Raw genomic sequence first — 22,317 nt, forward strand, 5'->3', positions numbered from 1 at the left:
GTCTTGTTGAGAGGTCATATTACGCGGCGCCTGGCAGATGACGATGTGCACGAGCTCATTGCCTCAGAGGATAGTTTTCTTTTTGTTTTGTTCGGGGTAAAAGATCAGCGGAAATGAGCTCGATTTAAGTTTGAAAATAAAGAGCTTCTTTGCTCTGGTGCAAGGGAAAAAATCAAGAGTCACGCAGATTTGCATCTCAAACGACAACGAGTTCCCTTGGAAGCACATGATACTTCCTCTGGCGATGCTTCGCTTATCAGTGTCTGTAATTAGTAAACAGACAATAAAGCGCAGAAGAATATTCAATAGGAGAGTCGACAAGGGAAGTGGAATTAAAAATAAACATCCAGAAACGGAATCTTGTTGATGGGCTCATTCTACATAGCGATAAGATAATGACTTGTGTCGCTTTGGTGACACTAATTCTGGTCGCACTTACCGATAGCATAGATTTAGCTCTATATCTAAATCATTATTTTTATTTCCACCTTTACAGGTACAGCATATGCAGTGGAAGTCCATTTCGAGACGCCAGACAGTGGCTTCTTTCTCAAGCATTCTCCTCGGCAGAGCTCGGGCCCAACGAATTCCAACAAAGGACGCTCGAGTTCCGATTCAGTTTTATCGATAGATAGGTTTACGGTAGTTCAAACTAGCCAGCCAGTATCGATACGTGCCAGCTATGGTCCGTTCTCCACCAAACAAACCGTCCCAGCGAGGTATATCGTACCAGATGTACTGGAATCCTCATCGGATTCCTCGCAAAATACGACTGCGGCATTGATGGATCTTCAACAGTCAAATTTACATCTGGACATATCGGCCCACCTGGTCAAAAATAGTATACCACGCGACTCGCCTGTTCTAAGAGTGCTATTCCATGCCGGAGCCGATCCTGGTGGACATCTGCAACGGCAAAAGATTTGCGTTCTACTGCATGCGTCAATTGGTAACAAGACACCCCTCAAGGGACGGTGCATGCCCGAAGGAGAGGATGGAGTATGTGTCGCGGAAGTCGTAATCCCTTCAAACTGGTGGCCACCGTTGCCTCCACCAGAAAAAGATGGCCGGCCATCCACCATTCAGAAGACACCTCAACAGCTGGTTCAGGTATCTTACAGCGTATTTGAACCACCATCAAGAAGTCCGGAACTTTGCGAACCTAAGGTACAAATTCAACCGCTGACTCCTTTTGCCAAAGTACCGCTGGTGCAGTCTCAGATGCCCTACAAGGAACTGCGAGCAGACGAAACCCTAACCATGCTGGTTCCGCAGCAACCTCTGTATCCTTTGTCCAAGATTCACGTGCCGGTGTTCTTGCACCCAGAACCTGGACAGAACATAGCTGTTTTCATCGTTAGGTAAGCCTAGATAAGTGCGCTAACACTGTCGGTTTAATACTTAAGTGCCATTCATTTCCAGGGCACGAGTAAAAGCTGGAATGCGTATTCTGGGAGCCAGTGCTTCTTCCGAAGAATGGAACGTCTCGGTGGAAAAGGAAAACACCAAGCACACCGTTGCAAGGGTCACAGCCTTCCGCAAAGATCAGGACCCGGACAGCCCGGTTAGCTCGTTCGACGATATGAATTCCAACAAGTAAGGTTAAATCGTTTTCTTCCCAAAATTTTAATAATGAAATGTATATCTTTTTCCGCAGGGTGATGGAGGTCTTCTCCTGGCTATTGGAAGTGGCAAATGATACCAAAGATCACCACGATGGTGGACGAATAGTATGGTCGGTGAGCTACGTGCACGATGGGCCGAAGGTTAAGGAACTGTCCGCTGAAGCTTCCAGTGCTCCGCACGAAGAAGGCCGGAAGAAGATTGTTGCCAAGCTGGAGATTCAAAAGGACGACATTCAGGCAGTGTTGCCAATCGCTAAGGTAATGTGAAGTTGCTTTATTACTGGTGCATGTACAATCCAACAGCCACAGTGGGATTTGTTGCAATCGTAAGATGCTTGAATCTGGGAATTGGAAGGTCATAGTACGAATTCCAATGCACAGTGGTCCAGGAATGCAATCTAGTGGATCAAAATTAACAACTCCAAAGTGAGTTATTTGGTCCGTAATCTTCGGCAATATGTGATGAAAATCACAATTATAAAGTTAAAACAATATCTTTGGAATAAAAAGCGCCTTCTTTTAGTTGTAAAATAAGTGTACTAAACGTGTACTAAACTGCTATTCAAAGTCAAAATCTCAGCGGCCTTATTTTTCAAGATATTGGTATCTAAATAGTAAATAGTTTTTTACACTTAACTTTGTATTTCATTAGAAAAGTAGTAGTTTTTATATTTTTTTCAAACGTAATTTAACAAAACTTGAAACTTTTAGCGAGATTTTATCCTGTTTCATTTTAACGATATTGAACAAAAACCTTTAAACTTGACATAACTTTCATAAATCATATCTTCGTAATCGCACAAAATCGCACCCTTGCATTTTCAGGGCTTATAAAATTCTATATTGGATATAGGGGAAATGGATGTTATATCGGCCTAAATGCCCTTAATTTGGACCCATGCATAAATTCAATAATCGACTAAATTTTCAATAGTGACCAAAAATATCCATTAGTACCGTCCCAATGACGAGTTCATTTAGATAACATTGATAAATAGCAGATTTTTAGCGATGGGCCCAATCTTAGATCCATAGGCCAACATTAGAGCCATTTTCCGCTCAGAACTCTTTGAAGCTTTTGATACGTGGAAAATTCTGTGAAATTCAGGTTCTTTTTAATAATTTTTGAGTAAACAAGACAACAGCGTCTTCAGCAAAGTTGGAAAAGACCTATCATAAAAAAACAAAGTTTCGTTCAGAATTCACTCACAAGGCGGCGCCAGTGTGCGATTAATTTTGAATTGTTTGCCATAATTTAATATTTTAACTAGGTAGAAGGTTCCCGTCTTCGGAAAAATTGCTCAGATGGACAAGTCCTATTTTATAATAAAGTGTTTAGATCAGAATTCACTCACCAGGCAGCGCTAGTGTGACATTCATGTTTCATTGAATGCCGCAACTAACCATATGGACTAGATTGAAGGTTCCCGTCTTAGGCATAGTTGTTCAGATGAACAAGACCTATTTTATGGTAATGACTGTAGTTCAAAATTCACTCACCAGGCGGTGCTAGTATGACATTAATTTTTCATGTTTGCGCTAACATAACATCTTAAGATTCCCGTCGTCGTCAAAGTTGTTCAGATGGACAAGACCTACCCTAATAAAAAATTACCACAAACGAACGATAACCCAAATCATTGAACAATTCCACAAATGGTTTGGATGATACCCCGAACACGTCGTTAAGCAAATTAACCATACCATTTTTATTAGGGTATTCTAAGGTAAAGAGTTTAGTTCAAAATTCACTCACTTATTTCGAATTGTTTGCCATAATTTAACATCTTGACTAGATACAAGGTTCCCGTCTTGGGCAAAATTGTTCAGATGAACGAGACCTATTTTATGGTAAAAATTTCAGCTCATAATTCACTCACCAGGTGGCGCTATCGTGACAATAATTTTTCATTGTTTGCCCTTACCCTTATTGTTAGGACTATTTAGAAGCTTCCTGTCCTCGGCAAAGTTGTTCAAATGGACAAGACCTGTCCTAAGCTTAAGAGTTCAGGTCAGAATTCACTCACCATGTGACACTAGTGTGATATTCATTTTTCATTGTTCGCCCTAACTTAACACATGGACTAGATAGAAGGTTGCTGACTTGGCTAAAGTTGTTTAGATGAAAAGACCTATCCTACGGTAAAAAGCTCAGCACTAGTGGCCTTGTTTACCCTCAGATGGAGTAGATAGAAGGTTTCCGTCTTCAGTAAAGTTGTTCAGATGGACAAGACCTATTTTGAGGTAAAAAATTCACCACATAATTCACTCACCAGCTGGCGCTTGTGTAACATTAATTTTGAATAGGTTGCCCTAATAAAACATCTTGACTAGATAGAAGGCTCCCGTTTTGGGCAAAATTGTTCAGATAGACTAGACCTATTCTATGGTAAACAGTCTAGCTCAGAATTTAAACATCAGTTCGCACTGTTTTTTTTACGTAGGACTACGTCTGTGATTTCTATATGGGGGTACACTTTGTGAAAACCGAAATTGGAACATGTAACAACATTATGAAAGATTTTGAATGTTAATAACTCAGCTGCCCATGGACCAATTTAAATAATTTTATCACCAAACGATCAGAAATATGTCTACGCATCTGTTAAGACTTTATCATTTATCAAGACTACCGGATTGTCAGCTAAAACGCTGATTGAAGACAGTCCCAAGATTCTTGCATGGAATTACCCCATATTCGGTTCGTTTGAATTGGCTAAAGCGTGACTTTCATTCCAGAACTGGGAGCTGATGAACACCGCAGTCCTTACCGGTCGTCAAGTATCGCAAGCCATGAAGGTCTTCATTGTGTCACAAGCGGGAAAAGTGGCAGACGTCACACTGCAGAGCTCGTGTCAGGCGGAAGATGAGAGTGTTATTAAGGTAACCGTTCTGAAATTGTTTGTTCTGGTGGCTCAGCATTATTTGAATCTTTGACATGATAGGTCTCGTCGTCGTGTAGCTCCGTCTACGTGGACGGCTCGGAAGCCCGGGGCTCGTCAAATGCATCCGTTTTGGTCAAATATGGAACTTACTCCGGACTGGCAAAGTTCACAGTGTGGATGCCGCAGTTTCCCTTGGAAGTCTCCGTAGCCGATTTTCGCCTTTCGCAAATCAAGGGTTGGAAGATTTCGGAAGATCACAATGCGTAAGTAGTTGTTATGATTGTGTTATTTAGCAGAAAGATAATGACCATTTTTTAAATCACAGGAGTGGCAACGGCAAAATGCGTCGTCGAAAGCGAGCGTACGGTTGGAGTCATCACAATGAAGATTTCATCAACGGTGTCTCACCGGAGAGAAGTGTTTGCCGAGCTCGATACCAGCAGAGTCCCGTGGAAGTATACGCAAAGTTCCTAGCGATGGATCAGGATTCTGGGCGCGTAAGTTATCTGATCTCTCGACGCACGGGACTAAGGGTGACGGATTTAGTACAGCCGCTGCTGAGGGTAGCAGATCCAAAGATTGCTACTTTGAGAGGAAGGACTTTGCAAGGAAGAGCTATGGGAAGGACTGATGTTCAGGTAAGAGTGTATTCAACAGCGTTGTTGAAACATTTAATATAAATGTAATTCAATCACAGGTTCTTTCGCCAATCACTGGACGTGTCATCGGAGCTCGTGAAGTGCGAGTCGGAAGCGACAAAGTCAGCCTCACCAGGCTTTTGGTGCGAGTTGTGTCGGGACTTCAACTGTCGATCGGAAGTGATAATGCTATTGAAAATGGATACATTGCCGAAACATCAGTCACCAGGAAGCTAACTGCTCAATACCAAGAGGGGTTGCTGGATATCGATTTGGAGTTTTCCGATGGCTCGAGGACACCACTGAGGTAGGTGTCTTATATTTGTGGTCAGAAAAATTTTATAATTTTATTCTTCGATATTGCAGAGACATCTCAGTGGACGATTACTTCCTTCTGGTAGAAAGTTTGGACACGGAAGTGGTTGCGTTTGCCCCCATGCTGGCTTCTCACCATCCACGCGTAATTGCCGTCGGTGAGGGCAACGGAGATTTGCTGAGAGTTACTCTGCTACTATCCGAGGAGTGTCGATTGGGGCGTAATATTCCAGTGTCCAAGCAGGTAGGTTCCGGTCGCAAGAATATTTGTGCCAGTAATCGTTTCGGAACAATTGGCTGATGAAAACAGAACTAACTATTTCATGCCATCGACAGAACAACCATCTAACAGTACTAAACTACTCATTGTAGCCTCTTAGGACTACTAGAGTCAATTGTTTTGACACATAATCATCTGGTTTAATATAACTTTTCATGAAGATTCGTATGAATTCAAAAAACTATAAATTATTCTAAACGTGTATAGTAACTACATTTTTCAACAAGTGTATACTATTAAGTTAAAAGTTTGAAAGCTTTGAATTCTAGAATATTGAAACAGTTTTTCTTTAAAAACAAAATATAATAGTCATGAGGACAATAAGCATAGTGTACGATAGACATGAAATGATGACAAATGAAAATTCAAAAAATGTCCAGCTTATTCTCGTGAGCTGTTCGTTGCAAAAATTCTTTTTTTTTTTTTTTTCTTTGCAAAACTAAAATGTACGAACAAAGATGCAGGCGAATGTCCCTCTCTTCCTAATTCATAAATAAAATACATTTTAGTAATCATGCAATTTTGACAAGCCCGAGGTTTCAGGATTATCCCAAAGTACTTTGAAGTTTCAATGCCCAAGATTTCTAAAAATTGGTATAGTCTCATGGCGGTAAGCTCCAACTCGGATTAACTACTTGTTTTTTTTTTTTAAATCATACTACCGGTGGAAGCTTACCACCACCAGAGTGTTTAGAAAGTTCTACAAACTTAAATTTGTTTGAGGGCCTGATCGAAAGACGACATGGATCCTAATGGGAGATTGGATCAAAAGCTATTGGGTTGAATTATTGGAAAGAGAAAGATGAGGCGAAACAATTTTTGGTTACATCTTCCTTCGGAAGGAAAGTAAAGTCATTGGTCCCGGCCCATCTGTTTATGGGATCGATAGGTTCCAGGTATGAAAGTTGCCTACATGGCACTCGAATGTCGTCGGTGATAAGTCACGAATTGGCAATCGACACTGGTCGGTGATAGGCACTTGATTGTGGAACAGGCGCACAGGGATGCCAGATTTGAAGACATGTCTTCATTTTGAAGACATTTTTAAATCTGTGCAGACATTTTTCCGTAGATATTGTTAAGACATTTCACTTTTTGTGAAGATATAGAAATTTAAAAAGACATCCGAAGTTTTTCTCTTGTTTAAATTTAAAGCAGACATGTGAAAAAGTAATTCTATAGAAATGAAGATTTTTACTTTAAAGCTCTTTCTTTAAAATATTGAATAATACCTGAAGCCACAGGACTTTATTGAATTCTTCGATTATCTGGATTCATTAGATAGAATGCTTCCTGATCAACCTACAGTCGTGGAAGAATATCTGAGAGACAACATTTAAATTTTTCAATAGTTACAGATCTTCAGAATAATACTTGATCAACCTAAACTCTTGAACACTACACAGAGAACTTTATTATTTTTTTTTCCGTCGATCTGGTTTTCAATGCTCATTATTTCATTATTTTATGCCTCAGAAAATCTCGACGGCGCCGACTAGGATTGAACCCAGGCTCTTGGGAGTGAGAGGCAGTAACGCTTACCACTAAGCCACCGGCGCCGCAGATAACTTTACTGGTCTCTTATAGAAATCCGTGGATATATAGGAAGTTCTCCAAAATTCTACAAAGTTTCCCTAACTGTTTCTATGATCGTTGTCGTACTTCCACAAAATTCACTGAATTTGTTGGAAGTTCCGCTATCTTCTGCGAAGTTCCGTCAACTACTGCGAAGTTTCTTGATTTTTCCATAGCTTATACAAACTTTCCTTAACTTTTAGGACGTTCACTGAATGCTAGACTTTTTTTAATATCATAGCTCATACCAGGGTGGCCAGCAAATCGGGAAAACCGGGAATTCCGGGAAATATACGTATAACCAGTATGAACCATTACAACAGAGTGATCATTTACCAAATAAATGTCTTGCTCTATTAAGTGCATAATTTTCTTCAGTTTGTCGTCTTATTGTTTTTAAAATTTAATCACTCAGCTATATTGCAAATTAATCTTTGTCGTTTCAATTTCAGTTGTGAAGTACATGGGCCTTAAAAGAAAATGTTGAAGATGCTGGGCTTTGGAAACAAATATTTTTAAAAACCGAAATTGAATTATTCTTTTCCGGGGTTATAATTTTTCTTTGTTCAAAATTCTCATGATATGAATTCCAGAATTAACTTGAAATTCTGCCCTGAATTATCATGGAATTCTTCTGAAATAAACCAGAAAACACTCCTCGTAATAATTACTGTTGAATTCTTTTTGGAATTTCCTTGCAACCCTTTCTAAGAATTTAATTGGAATCCTTCTTAGAATTTCCTTGAACCTATTCGGAGACTTCGATTCCTTTGAAAATCTTTTCAAAAATTTCTTTTAATTTTTTTTTTTCAAAATAGCAGAAGTCTTTCGAAATTTTATTAAGAAACCCCTTGGAGAATTTTAAAGAATTACCTTCTAATTATCAGCATTCAGCGTAGGCTAATTCATCTCCGTCCCATACCAATCTTTTCAGAATCACGTAGGAATTTTCCTTAAAGTTTTGTTTTTCACAACTCCTTTTGAAATCCTCTAAAACTACTTAAGAATTTTATTTAGAACGTGCATTTTTCTCCACAAAAATCCCTCCAAATTCATCAAACAGTTTTTAAGAACTTCATGTCAGAATAATTCTGGAATTCTGCTCAGAACTTCTCCTTCGAAAACTGTGTGGGAATCCTTCTCAATATTTGTTTGAAATCAACACTTTGAATTCTTTTAAATTTTACTGAAAATTCCAGGGTTTGTCCGCTAGATTCTATAGATTGTTTCGTAATTTTTTTTTATCACACTTAAAAATGTTTCCAAGTCTCAGAGCGTGACAATTATGACTCCACGTCTCATAAGTATGATTTTTTTTTTCAAATATGTGATCTTGAAAAAAAATTAAATCTCACATTTTATTTATTTTTTCTTCAAATCTTGCATCAGAAAGATTGTTATTAATAACAAATTTTGATGAAAAGTTCTAGTTTCAGACTACACAAATTTCAAAGCCCCAGAATATTGGGAACCTTCTTAAATCACTTTTTTTATCCTTTCAGTAAACTCCTTTCAGCACGTTTTTAAAAATGCGTTCAATTTCGTTTTTTGTAAAATATTAACAACCGGGAAATTTGTAAGATTTGAACCGGGAAAACCGGGAAAAAACCGGGAATTTCAAAATGAAAATTAACTGGCCACCCTGATGTCATACAAAGTTCCCGAAAATCTATGAATTTCCCTTCCCTTATTGAAAATTTTCTCAAATTCTATGTAGTTCTCTGAACTTCCTTCCAGTCCCATATTTTTCCAATCTCTTTTAATTCTACCAAGATCTCAGAACATTTATGAACTTCTCCGAACATCATGGAAGACCTTGAACCTTTTCTACGAATATTCCTGAAATCAAACGAAGTTCAGAAAACTTTCAGGATGTTCATTTACCTTTTTTTAAGTAAGCCATCCAGTGTTGGTAAAATATCAAAAAATCAAATCTCACCAATGCCCAAGATCACGCTTGATTTTCGTAGACAAAAATCAACTAGCATACAGCTGCGGTTGATTTTGCAAGCTGTGATATCGCAGCTCGGAATATCAAGCTAACAAAACTCACCATCTGCAAATCTCAACAAGCTGTGGTGAGATTGAGTTTAATGATTTTTTTGTTTTCCACCCGAACGCAACCGAAACTTCCATACCGGCTGACAGCAGTCACATCGTGTCTGCCATCGCAGAACAGTAAAAAGAGATAGCAAACTATACCTTCTCTTTCTGAGAAAACGATGTACAACGGAATCATTTTTGTGTCGAGTCAACTCTCCGCTTGATTTTTGCAGGTTGTGAATAGTCTCGCAGTATCAAAGGAGCTCGTAAAATCAATATCAAACATGATATTTTGTTCCAATATCACGCGTGACATTGAGAGCGTATGAGAGCGGAAATGATTGATGATTTTTCCAACACTGAAGCCATCTGACAAACTACTACGAAGTTTCCTAAACTGATACGAAGATCCCTGAAGTCGTAAGAAGTTTGATGAACTTATATGGTATATCTTGAACATCTATGAAATTCTTTGAACTTCTACGAAGTTTTCTGAGCTTCTACACAGTTTTCCAAACTTCTGAGATGTTTCGGGAGTTTTATAAAATTCCCGGCATTTCTATGAAGTTTTGCGAAGTTCCTATAATTGCTACGTAATTCTACAAAGTTTTCTGAGTAACAATGAAGATCATTTTCAAAATTTTAAAGAAATTCGCTGCTTTTCTAGAAGTTCCCTGAAGCTTCCTGAACTTCTATGGAATTCCCTTTAATATTTCAAGGCCTGAAATGCCCTTAAATTAAAAAAGGTTTAAGATGTTCCCTGAAATTAAACAAAGATTCCATACCTTCGACGAAGCCCGCCAAAGTTGTACAAAGTTTCCACACCGAAGTTTTCTTGGTATTTTACAAAGTTCCCTGAATTTCTACGAAGTTAGCTGAAACTCTACGAAGTTTCCCCCATTTTGTATGCGGTTTCCTGAATAGCTCCGACGTTTCCTGAAGTTTTATGAAGTACCCTGAAGTAAAAAAATGCTGCCCTAAATTTTTACAAAGTTCACTGAGTTTTTCTAAAGTTCGTTTATTTTTACAAAGTTGAAGCTCTACAAAGTTCTCGGAACTTCTACAAAATTCTCAGCACTACAACGAAGTTTACTGAAGTTCTACTAGCTGAACTTCTACAACATTGGCAGCACCTTTAGTCAGTTTTATGAATTTCATGGCAGTTGCCTACAAATTTTCTTTAAGATCTACGCAGTTTCCTACTAAATTCTTTGAAGTTTTACAACGTTCACTAAACTTTTAAGAAGTCCATGAATTTTTGTAAAGACTCAGTTTTATAAATCTGAAAAAGTGATCATCCTCCAATGTGTGCAAATATTAAAAGTAGTGATGAAGACATTCGAAGACATTTCATCGATCTCGTTGAAGATTTTTTTTTATAAATACACCTTTTCTTATTCGCATTTCAAGCTTATTGCTTAACGCATATTAGCTTAGTGTTCTAAATGCACTTCCACAGTTATTAATTAAGAACTTTCGATGCCAATACCAATACAAATTTGTATATTGTGTGGCAAGCACAATGATACTCTATGCCCAGGGAAGTCGAGAAAATTTCCCTCGACCGTGCGTTTCCTGAATAGGATATGAAGCCCCTATAAATACACCTGGAATCCCTGATATCGCATGATGATTTTTGAACCTATTCAAAAACTAGCCGATCCACGTGGGTCCCAGAACATGGCAGGTTGTATCCAGTGTGGTCCTGGGCACCGAAAATGACTACAATTGAACTAGTTTTTGAATTCTCATGTGATTTGATGTGTAACATGATGGGTTTCAGGTCGGATTTAGTCTCATGGCTCATAATCATAAGCATTTTATTGGACCATACCGTATGCGTGAGCGTGATAATGTTTGCCCATTGAGCAATTTCAAAATTAAAAAAAAATGTCAAAAATTTCGTTTTCGAGTTTTTTTTATTTATTCAAAGGGGGGATATTTCTCAGAGTCTTAAATATTGTTAATCATCGATCGAGTTTCCACTTGCTGCAATTACGGTCTCCACATGCTTCCGGAATGCACGGCAGATTCTAATAATGTAGTTTGGATTCATTTCTCTCCAGGTACGGGTCAATGTTTGTCTGAGGCTTGCTGTACTCGGGTGGCGTTTAGAACAGGCCTTGGCCTTCATGACGCGCCATATTGAGTAATCCAGCGGATTAAGATCAGGGCTGGATGGCGGCCACATATCCTTCGCCCAGAACGGAAGATGTTCCTGCAACCACTTCTGAGTGTGGTTCGAGGTGTGGCACGGAGCCCCATCTTGTTGAAATACAACATTTGGCTTAGGACCCTACTTTTTCTTTGATCCACGGAAGAACATACTTACTTAAAATCCCGATTTTTTTTCTTCTTTATTTTAGAGATTTTTAGCCTTAGGCTAGTTCATCTCTTACTTTAAAATCCCGATGTAGAACTCCGTGTTGACCTTGTCGCCTTCTGGAATGAACACCGGGTCCATTTTTTTGCCATCGGAAGCCACCAATCCAAACACCATAACGCTAGCAGGATGCTTGGTGAGATACACGTTCTTGTGCTCGTCGGCCACGTCTTTTACCGGAAGAGAACAAATATACCGGTCGGTTCTGGAATTTGATACGGGATCGACGGTAAACAAGCTCTCGTCGGTGAACAGGATTACCGGATTTTTTCGCTTAAGGAAGTTCAAGATTTTCTTGCATCGTTCGACTCGTAGCTCCCGGATGCGGTTGGTAATCATGTGAGTTTTTTTTCCGTGCCCTCGACTTCGCCCCGCAATCTTCCTTTACGATCTTCCGTGCCGTAAAGTCACTGATTCCGTGTTTCTTTGCCATTTTCCTTATTGAACGCACTGGATTCACCCGAATCTTCCTTTTGATAGCAGCGATAACCCTCGGAACCCGAGCTGACCTCGGACGACCTTAAGCCACCTTCGCGGATAGTTGTCCTTTCTTTTCTCGGTCTAAAACACTTTTGACGGTCCACCGGGACACTCCCACGGCGATTGTAATGTCTTTTTGCGACATATGCGCGTGGAACAAATCACGAATACGCTGCCACTTCGTCATGGTGCAACTGTCAAACTAAGTAAATCATTTTCTTTTATACACAGCCTACTACGGTATGAGATACAGGTTACGTGCATGCAAAGAAAATCAAGGCATTGTATGCACAGGTGAATCGGGAACCTTATTTGTACGATGGTGCAAACACTAGGGGCTAGACAGCTTTCAAACATGAGTATTTTTTTTAGCAAATCTTGAGTAACTCTGAGTTACTCCCGTTGCTCAATGAAGAAAATAGTTGACAACATGATTTTTTTTTATCGCTGCAACTCAGTTGAACAGGTTTCTCTCTTTATTTACATATTGTTGGTTCTGCTCAAGCAAAAAAAAAAAACAGAATTGTTCTTGGTGATCTGGGAATAAGAATACGGGTTTTAATCAGGGCATAACTTAGTGATGATATAAGTTATAACACTATCCTTCTCGTTACTACCGAATTTCCAAATCATTCCTTTGAATCCATATTATATTTTCAGCTTGCACCATGAAAAAAAAAAGTTTTACCAAGAGGCTTGAACAAAGGTGGGCCATTACCTTCTAGCTCAGCAGTGGAAAACGGTTGGGGTTTTAAACTCCCGACACCAATGGATGAAACAGTTTCACGGTAAACAAAGGGTTTATAAGGGTAATTCATGCACCAAGCACAATGTCCATTGGGACTTCAATCAGACAATCCAGCCGGTATCCAATAGGAGGTGTTTGTTTCGTATCAACTAACTAAGCACTCGCTACGGTTAAATAATACATAACACTTTATTTAACACAGCAAAACATACAATGAAAGGTTTATTAAGCCTATCAATAATTTGTATTTCACTTAAACTAGGAACAACGTAACGGATTAAAATGCCATCGTAAGTCTCCTACTCGTGTAATACAGTGACCTGGTTGAGGTGGACTGATCCCTTTACCCGCACGATCGTTGTAGGAAGGTCAGTCCTCCGTCGATGCGATAATTTCTTTGCGCTTCTGAGAGTGGGTGATATTCACACCGCTCTTATCACTTACCTGGTCCGGTCATCCTGATCACTCCTGTGTAATCGGTGGCAATCGATGACGATGATGACACTGCTGATGGCATGATGCTGGCTTCACTGATACGTAGTGGGAGAGAGCTAATCCAATCGTACTGCACAATATCGTCTAATCAGTATGAGAGTCTTGATCTACCGAGCTGGTGTGTTGGACAATAAATCTGTTCATAATGGCTGTTTGTAAATATGACAGTATGGAAAAGGTAAAATTGAGGCTACTTTGTTATTTTTGAGCAAATACGAGTATCTCACAGTTACTCAATGTAAATATATTAGCTCAGAGTATAGCTGACTTGCCCCTAGTGCAAACATTATCACGCATACGGTAATATCTTTCACTTGGTGATTGTTGCGTCCGATCCGGTTTAGTGGTTGCTGAGAAACACACCGGTCTTTATTTTGTCAAATACCAATCGACTCACCTCGACGAGCTCGAAAAATGTCTGTGTGACGAAATATTTTGCCTGACGTTTTTTGGCAACCATTGCTCCAGTGGCCAGTTTTTCAAATTCTTGAACTTCTCGAGACCTCAGATTCCGAAAAATATAATATATCTAATATGGCGTAATTGCCAAGATCTCAGATTAAAAATAAAATCATCGCTTGGACATAATTTTAAGATATTCTAGAGATAATTCTTTAGAAAATCTGTTCCTGTAACGCCTGGTAGATTACCTTTTCGTGGTGCGTTACTGGTTCCATTTTTGTAATCGGTCTACTGGTTCCGGAGATATGGCTGGAACATGTTCTAGAGTGTACCGAATCCAAAACGAATCCTGAAACGAATTAAAACTATCAAGTGAAATTTAAAATCACATGCTAATTTAAAAACCAGTTCTATGGTAGTCATTTGGAGTACTCAAGATAGCAGAGTCAGATCGATAGGAGTTTTTTTATTGGAGTTTCCATTAGTAAGAAGGGTCAGATTATAGGTGGACTAATTGAGGTTATTCTTTTTAATTATGGGACTTTCAAATTATCCTCTTGAATCCGGACATTAAACAAAATAAGATCTTATTTCAATAATATCCTGCACATTGAAATTCCTCCGCATTTATCAAGTATGTCATGCTTTAAGGGATTTTAAAACCTATGACAAGTAATGCTGGAAATCCCGTTTCAATATACATGAAATATCGTGTAAATTTACGCTAAATCTAGTTTTAACCACGTATCGCAGATGTTTACATGAATTTTCAAAACGGTGTAGAGTTAAAAGAAAACATTTATTGAAACCTCCTTGGATCTATTGTCATTCAGCTAACTAGGATTACAAGCAGTGGTGGCACGAGTACTGGAGTTCAACGTTTTTTCCTTAACATTTGATACTTTGCGCAATGACCATACAGAAGACGCACAAACACAAACTGGCAAGCGGAAAAATGTCATGACATTTCTAAACTGTTGATTTGACTGCAGGCGACAGAACATTTGCGCACAATGAAGCAGACATGACCAGCGACATAAATTTATGGCATGTAGAATTTTGCTGATTTCTGGCTAATTATAGCATTTATTTAATATTTACTGCATGGAATTATAAATTAAGAACGAATACTAACCACTCATAAGCTTAGATGTTAAAATTATGCGTAAATGAGGGAGTTAATAATTTACTGTGACACGAAAGCTTGCAGCTATAATGGAATTTTAATAAACTGTTTGAAAAGTAATGCACTACGACATTTTTCCTATTCTCTATGACCGCCGTTTGTTTGTATTGTAGAAATACATGACCACCCGTGTGCTGGCGGTTTTGTTTTGCTCTGGGCGATGGTTTTGCAAAAAATGTACTGTTGCCACCTCTGATTACAAGTTTACAGTTGCCGAAAGTGTATTTGAATTTCATTCGGTTGAGATTTAATGCCATCTGTCTATCGTTCATTCAATGCTTATCGCACGTACGCCAAACGTTCGTATGTCTAACGTTGTTATGCCTAATGGGGAAAATCCTCATCCAATTTGTCAAGTTGATTTCCTTCCTAAATTTATCTCTAATCACAAATGTAAGGTAACGTAAGTCATACAATAAGATTTCATTTATAGCCATAAGTCAATTTCCGCTAAATTTGCACTTAATTTGTCGATAGTAGGTAATGCTCGTATTCACTCTCATACATGCTTCTTCATGAAGATAGTTCACTTATCTCCACAAGACACCCACAGTCCAAGAGATTTACATTCATCCAACCTTCCATCTGCTGTTTCATTCAAAAATCCCTTTTTTTTAGTCGCTATTTTTCCGTTTTGATTCGTTTCAATCCCTCCTGCTTCGGAACCACAGCTAACTCTATCCTCTACTTTCCAGGGCTTGAAGTCCTCGGTTGGCCAACTGGTGAGCGCCCTTGCCTCGGTGCAGGTGGACTTTACCTCCTCGGACATCGGCACCCGTCCGGATACGGTTCAGAATGACGGTATAGCCGGCCGAGATCGCAAGCCAGGGCGCGAACTAAGTGATTTGCGTGATATTATAGGTATCCCGCTCAAGGACGACCACAGTCAGGAACCAGCTGCGTTGCAACCGTCCCGACAGCACCGTGGAGGAATTCCCGGTTACACGAACGGCAAGAGCATGGTCTACGCGGATGCCACCTCGCTGGAGATTGGAATGTACGTCCTGTTGGCAGCGTTCTGTTTGGCGATCGGAGTATTTGTGATTTCCTGTGTGGTTTACGCGTCCAAGTTCCGACCGGTGACGATCGATGTTACGGGAGAGGCAAGTGTTCGGGACGGCATGGGAAATGCCTCGGTACTGGGTGGAAAGGGTACGGAATCGACTATGAATGCTCACGATTGGGTGTGGCTTGGCCGTGCAACGATGGATCGTTCGACCAATGGGCATGACTTGAGTGGAAATCAAAGAGGTAGTTGGCGTAGATTTGATTCTGTATTTGTTTCTCATGGACGATCTTCTGTTTTGTAGATTCACGAATGCACATAATCAATAATCCGATGAGTTCAAAGTACGGTGATGCTGAAGAGAGTGTTGTCCAGGTAAACAGCTTCGACAATCCTAATCACATTCAGCTGCCATCGAGTGCCGTTGGTGAAGGACAAAATGTTGCTGTGAACTCTTGTACTTACAACAAACGGGACCGCAGAAGTCGAGTTGTGAAGTGAGATCTAATCTAATAGGTTCCGTTAGAACGCTTCAAGCATATTAACCATTTTCTTTATTTCAGTGAGGACGAGAAGGCTCCCCCTCTTCCACCACATGGAATTCCAATTATCGATGGAGTTGACTATCGTCCACCAGTTCCCCCGCATAGGAATATGGGAGTAACAGCCAGCGTACCTAATCGGGTATGACGCACTTATCTTCGAAGTACGATCAAACATATCTCAATGAGCTTCGTTTTTTTTTTCAGTCCCAAGAACCAATCATCCAAATGAGAAACCCAAGGCCACGTGTCCATCCCCGTTTCCTTCGTAACAGCAGCTGTTCTACCACGAATCCGGCATTCGAAATTCAGCTACATGGCAATCAACCACCGCGTAATTTGAACTTCACTCAGCAGCAGATAAACGCAGCGCTGTTTAACAACAGTATTCCTCAGTATTCGGTGCAGCCGATGGTACGGCATTCCACGAAGTCTCCACATTCATTCGAGAACATGGGATTCTCGGTGGTGCCACAGCAGCATCAACTATCACACCAACCTGCTGCGATAGTAGCACCCTCCATCAGCAGAAATCAAGAAGATCTGCACATGGCCGAACGCTTAGTGCAGCAGTGTGCGCAAAAGTCAGCATTCAAGTTCGACACCATCAACAATCAGTCCAGTGGAAGGAGTAAGGCGACGGTGGTCGCCATCGGCAATGGAAATCCCATTGCTGGCAGTAGTATTAAAGAAACTTTACCGGTCACGGTGGAAACGACCGCTGAAATCGCTCCCATGCCAGTGGCAGAGAAGCGACGCTCTCGAGGCGAAGAATGTGCCAGCGGTGTTAAAACGCTCGAGTCCAGCTCGGACGACAATGGGGGCTTTATGACACCACCCGATGAACAGCATCAACCGCAGCAGCAGAACAATCAGTCCAAAATTCCAAAACCGCCGCAGCCGCTGAAACACAACAAACCGACGGTCGTTGGCAATCCAATGTTCGCCAACACTCCGGACAGCGAGCTCGGACCAGGTGAGAGCCTCGGGCTGGACGATCTAGATATGGATTACGAACAAATTATGCACTATTTCGATAATTTGAAGGTGAGCATTCATTAAAGCATTCTTGAGGTGTTTGAAGTTCACCCAACACCATCTATTTTTTTTTTCAGGAATCGAATGCCTGAGTTCAAGAGATCATTGCAAAGATACGCGACATATTATCTACGTTTCAACAGCAGTACCGGAACGTGGCGATATCACCCGCCAACGGTCCGACTTGCATCCCCGGGATCAACGACCCCAACTTTGAACATTTTTTTGAACATTTGAGTGAGTCGTACGCCTAAGTGAAGAGCAGCCGTGCGTCGTTCATCGTTCCTGTCGTTCTACCTCCGTTCATCATGGTCAGCGAAGGCTGACCCACAACTGTAATCGAGGGAGTTGGCTTCATTTCGAAGATTTCTGGATGACAGTTCTGTATTATAAATTGATCTCATTATTTCGTTACTTTATCCCCGTGACAAACCGTACCCAGTGGAACGTGTTTGAATATGTTGAAACGAAAAAGAAAGCGTCTTTGCAGTGATCGCAAAATCTGAAACAAACTTGAATAACTGAAAAAGAAAACAAACAAAGCATCTAGTTGAGATTTGTAGGTATAGACAAACAAAGAAAATCGTACTTCCATTCATGAAATGAGAAATACATTGTGTATAGTACCCCGGAACACTACTAGAGAAGAAGGGTTAATGAAAATGAGAACATGGGTGGACAAACTGATACAAATACTCGTATGATTGTGTTTTGTGGCGTAATCGTAAGCAAAATTTAATGAAATTGTAAGGTAACTTTGAACTGCAACACAATAACTCTGGCTTAATCATATTGTAAAATTAAAGCTGCAAGCGCTAATCACGCTCTCCGTTTTTCACAAATTCCAGCGTGAATTGGAAAATGTTTGATATCTAATAATCTCTGAAAGTGAACGTTCCTGGTCGTATAATTGGGGCTGCCAGCTAGTCCAGAATTTGAAAAAAAAACATTAAGGGAACATACACTGCTAGTATCGATTGACACGTTTTACAGACACAAACACGCATACACACGTACAAAGTACAGACAAATACACTTACTACCACACAGCCCACTTTACTCTCTATCTCACTCTCATGGATCGCAACATCATCACCTGTACTAGCACGCTTTGAGTGTTTCCCGTAGAAGTGACAAAACTGCTAGAACTCACATGTACGTACATTCATTACTTCATTCATACGGCTTAGAGTAATCCACGTTGAGATTCAGTCGGACCGAGAATAGTGGGACTCACTGTATTATAATTTATTGCAAAGAAACAGTAAATCAAATCAACATTCTAGTCATTCGTTTAAACAAATTTAAGGGTGAACAAACAGTAAACAAACAGAAATGATAATTATTGCAATTGGTACATATATACATACAATCGAAATGCAGTTGTTTAAAGCTAAGTTGAGTAACGGTGTATAGTATGTAAACTCATATACCTTATATATTATAATTAAAGCTTTAAAGAATCACAAATGAGTCGATTTATATATATCGCTAGTTCATGGCAAACCCGGCATCAATTGGCAACTGTTTTTTGAGAGTTCGTTAAAGCATTAAAATTATTAAACAAAAGGAACCTGCTTCATATTATATTGCAAGTGGACAATTAAAAGCAGAAGTAAGGAGGCATGAAATAAAAAAAAAACGATCCATATCACATCAGATTGATAAGATATTTTTATTACTTGTGTAAATAGGGTCCCAAATGGTGGCATAGCTGGAACATGATTTCAGAGAAGAAGAAGAAGAAAAAAAGAAAAATGTATCTATGTTAAATTGACTGTTTTTTGCGCTGAGACTATTTTGAAATTCAAATTCGAAGCAACTATCTGCCATATTAGACCAGTAATCTTCAGCCCCACTCACACACACATACACATACACATACAACAAATCTGTCTACACGGAAAATGATACCAAAAATTAGCTTGTTAAGGACTCGTTAGGCATAGTGACAGCAGCTAACAGGATTTCGTTCAAACAAAATTAAGAAATACTGAAACTCGGTGTTCATCGTGCGACATTGTAACGGAAAACAAAGGTAATGGAAAGTATAAGCATAACATATGTACCTATTAAAGCTTGAAGGGCTTGACTCTTCGAATGAGTTTGTGTTCAAATCAGTTGTAGGTTATGTTCTCCATATTGAGGTGACAATTATTGTAAAGGTCGACTTCCTGGAGTGAGGTACGTGAAAACATTCCCAGTCAGTAGAGCAGCCATGGACGTCCACATGGAAGTCGATAATTTTGAGCAGATGTATTGATTTCGCAATTGTTTGTTTTATTTTGTTTTAATATATATGTAACGCAAGAACCGTTATTTATGTTTGAAATGTACATGCCAATATTTTTCGTTTTAGATTTGAAATCATACGTAAGCAGCTCCGCTGAGACAAATCATTGAGGAAACACTATTGATAAATCTATATGAAATCTTCTATTTCCCTAAATACTGTTTTTTGCCATCGCTCCCTTCCTCTGTATTTTCGTCCTATCTCTAGTTAATAATATTTCTCTCGCAAACACATTCATACTCCAGTGAAATGGGAATCCGAAGAAACCGAACTACGTTTGTAAATTGTTTTTTTTTTTAAAGTCGACTACGGATGGTGACTGATTTTTTTTGCACTCCAGTTCAGGAAAGATTAACTTGATTGATCAAGTTTGAGTGTAAGATAAAATCACTTTCACTACAAATCAATCGATATTCTTCCGGTTTCCATTTTGCTACGCATTCTTCCAGTATAGTTAAACAACACAACCAAAACAAACGACCAGCTAAATGTATATTGTTTATGAATGAGCTTGATTATACACGTAACCCGCTGAAAAATACCAAATTAACGAAAAAATCGACAACAAATGAATGCATCAGTATATAGACAAATTTAAGCAGATAATACAAAAAAAATGCAAATATTTTGTATTCGATATAACGTTACAAAGGTATGATTTCTAGAACTATTTATACAACCAGAGAGCTAAACAAACGCAAGCAGCAAGGCAATGGTACAGTAGATGAATAGCAAAAGTTGAAAACCTGCAAAGAACCGCATGAAAGTTTACTCACCAGCAGTGTTTAGAATAGTCAAAAAGGGCAAAAGTGAATACACCTTTCCTCCGATAGCTAGCAAGTCGTTCGCAAAATTATCGGGAATAGTTACAAACAACATCCTCACGGTGAAGCCCAGAGAAGGAAGAAAGAATACAAAACGTTATATTATACAATACACTTATAGAACCTATATATAAAATTGCTGAAACAAAACCTGCTTGAGATTAAAAAAAAAACAACGTGAAGTCGAATCAATAATTATATTACACGCATACGCATATATTGCTGTTGTACGCTCCCAGGAAGCAAGAACCCAGTGTAAACTCTATACATGCGCATATATACATTCACCCGCAACCACAGCAGTACTAATAATCTCTAAATATCAAGTGAAAAATTCTGCAATCACTTGTTTTGTAACGTTTTATGTTTCTGTTACTTTATTTCTCTTCTTTCAGTATGAATTCTGCTCAATCTAATTTCCTTCGATTCATATTGTTATCCATATTGTTTTTACTCGTTGATTTCAAGTCAGTTTAATTTTTAATTTTGAACATAAGTTTACTCAAACATCAGCGCCATTTGGTTTCATCAGCTGCCATAAACAACACTTAAAACAATGCAAACAAAAATAAAATAAACGAAAACGCTTCAATAACTTGAAAGTGCTGCAAACAAACAAAAACTAGTAACATGAAACGGAATGGTAAATGTATCCTTTTAAAGGTGTAAAACTCCGAGATCCGATTCCCAGTTAGTGTGTAATCATTTTAGATTTCCCGAACACGTTTGAGCTCAATCGCGAAGCACGCGTTGAGAACAAGCAGTTTAAATCGGTTTTTTGTTGACTATTTATAATAATTATTTTGACACTGTTTTTGTTCCTTCGTCTTCAACTTCCAGCTGGGTTACAATTTCCAATCTTCCAGTTTTCCACAACACAATCTGTGAATGCTTGAATCTGTTGAACATTTTCTTGTTTATTTTTGAGCAATTTTATTTCCATAAGTGGATCCTCAGACGATTAATGTTAATTGTGAGAGTTTAAATAGATACAGTTACCACCGAACGAGAAAAAAAAAGATGTCGAAATAACCGGTTGAAAGGAAAGAAAATAATGCAAGCAGTTATTACAGTGTATACAGCAAACTAGCCAAGCAAAATTCATTCAAACCATGCAAGCAGCAAGTGTTATTATTCCCTTTTTAGAATGCAGCATTCACCTCGGCGTTGTAAACGGACAACAGCAAACGATATTCAAAACCATGCTCTAGAATAATTGTACGGAAAATCCTCAAACATAAGAAACAAACAAACAAAACAAACTGAGGCAAATAGAGGAAACAAAGCATATTAACTGATATGGGAAAAAAAATAAATAAAAAATACCGTGAAGGACATTAACGTTTGAAGCAAGCAAGAGAGAAGGTCAACAGATCGGGCGACAGAGAACAGTACCGCATGCATAAACGACATTATTATTATTTAAATAAATTATTTAAATGATTATAAGAAGTATAAACAAATAAACGAGAAATTATTTGTAACTGTAAAAAAATAAACAAGAAGTGCTTATATGGATTGTTTTTAATTTGTGAATAGGTTTGAAGGAATTTGATCGT

At 39.0% G+C, this 22,317-nt stretch overlaps 1 protein-coding gene across 1 annotated transcript; it reads left to right on the forward strand.

Moving 5' to 3' along the window:
- The first annotated feature begins 492 nt into the window (after positions 1-492).
- Positions 493-21,814, forward strand: dtn (transmembrane protein 132C dtn). The gene is made up of 13 exons (XM_065237910.1): positions 493-1,361; positions 1,423-1,596; positions 1,658-1,883; positions 4,365-4,508; positions 4,571-4,773; positions 4,836-5,148; positions 5,208-5,455; positions 5,515-5,707; positions 15,751-16,306; positions 16,366-16,558; positions 16,625-16,745; positions 16,811-17,650; positions 17,719-21,814. The coding sequence occupies exons 1-13, from the start codon at positions 784-786 to the stop codon at positions 17,731-17,733; spliced, it is 3,804 nt and encodes a 1,267-aa protein (XP_065093982.1). The 5' UTR covers positions 493-783; the 3' UTR covers positions 17,734-21,814.
- The last annotated feature ends 503 nt before the right edge of the window (positions 21,815-22,317 follow it).

The sequence above is a fragment of the Ochlerotatus camptorhynchus genome, unplaced genomic scaffold (assembly GCF_037179485.1).
Source record: "Ochlerotatus camptorhynchus isolate MF236.1 unplaced genomic scaffold, CSIRO-AGI_Acam_v1.1 ptg000659l, whole genome shotgun sequence".
NCBI lineage: Eukaryota > Metazoa > Arthropoda > Insecta > Diptera > Culicidae > Ochlerotatus > Ochlerotatus camptorhynchus.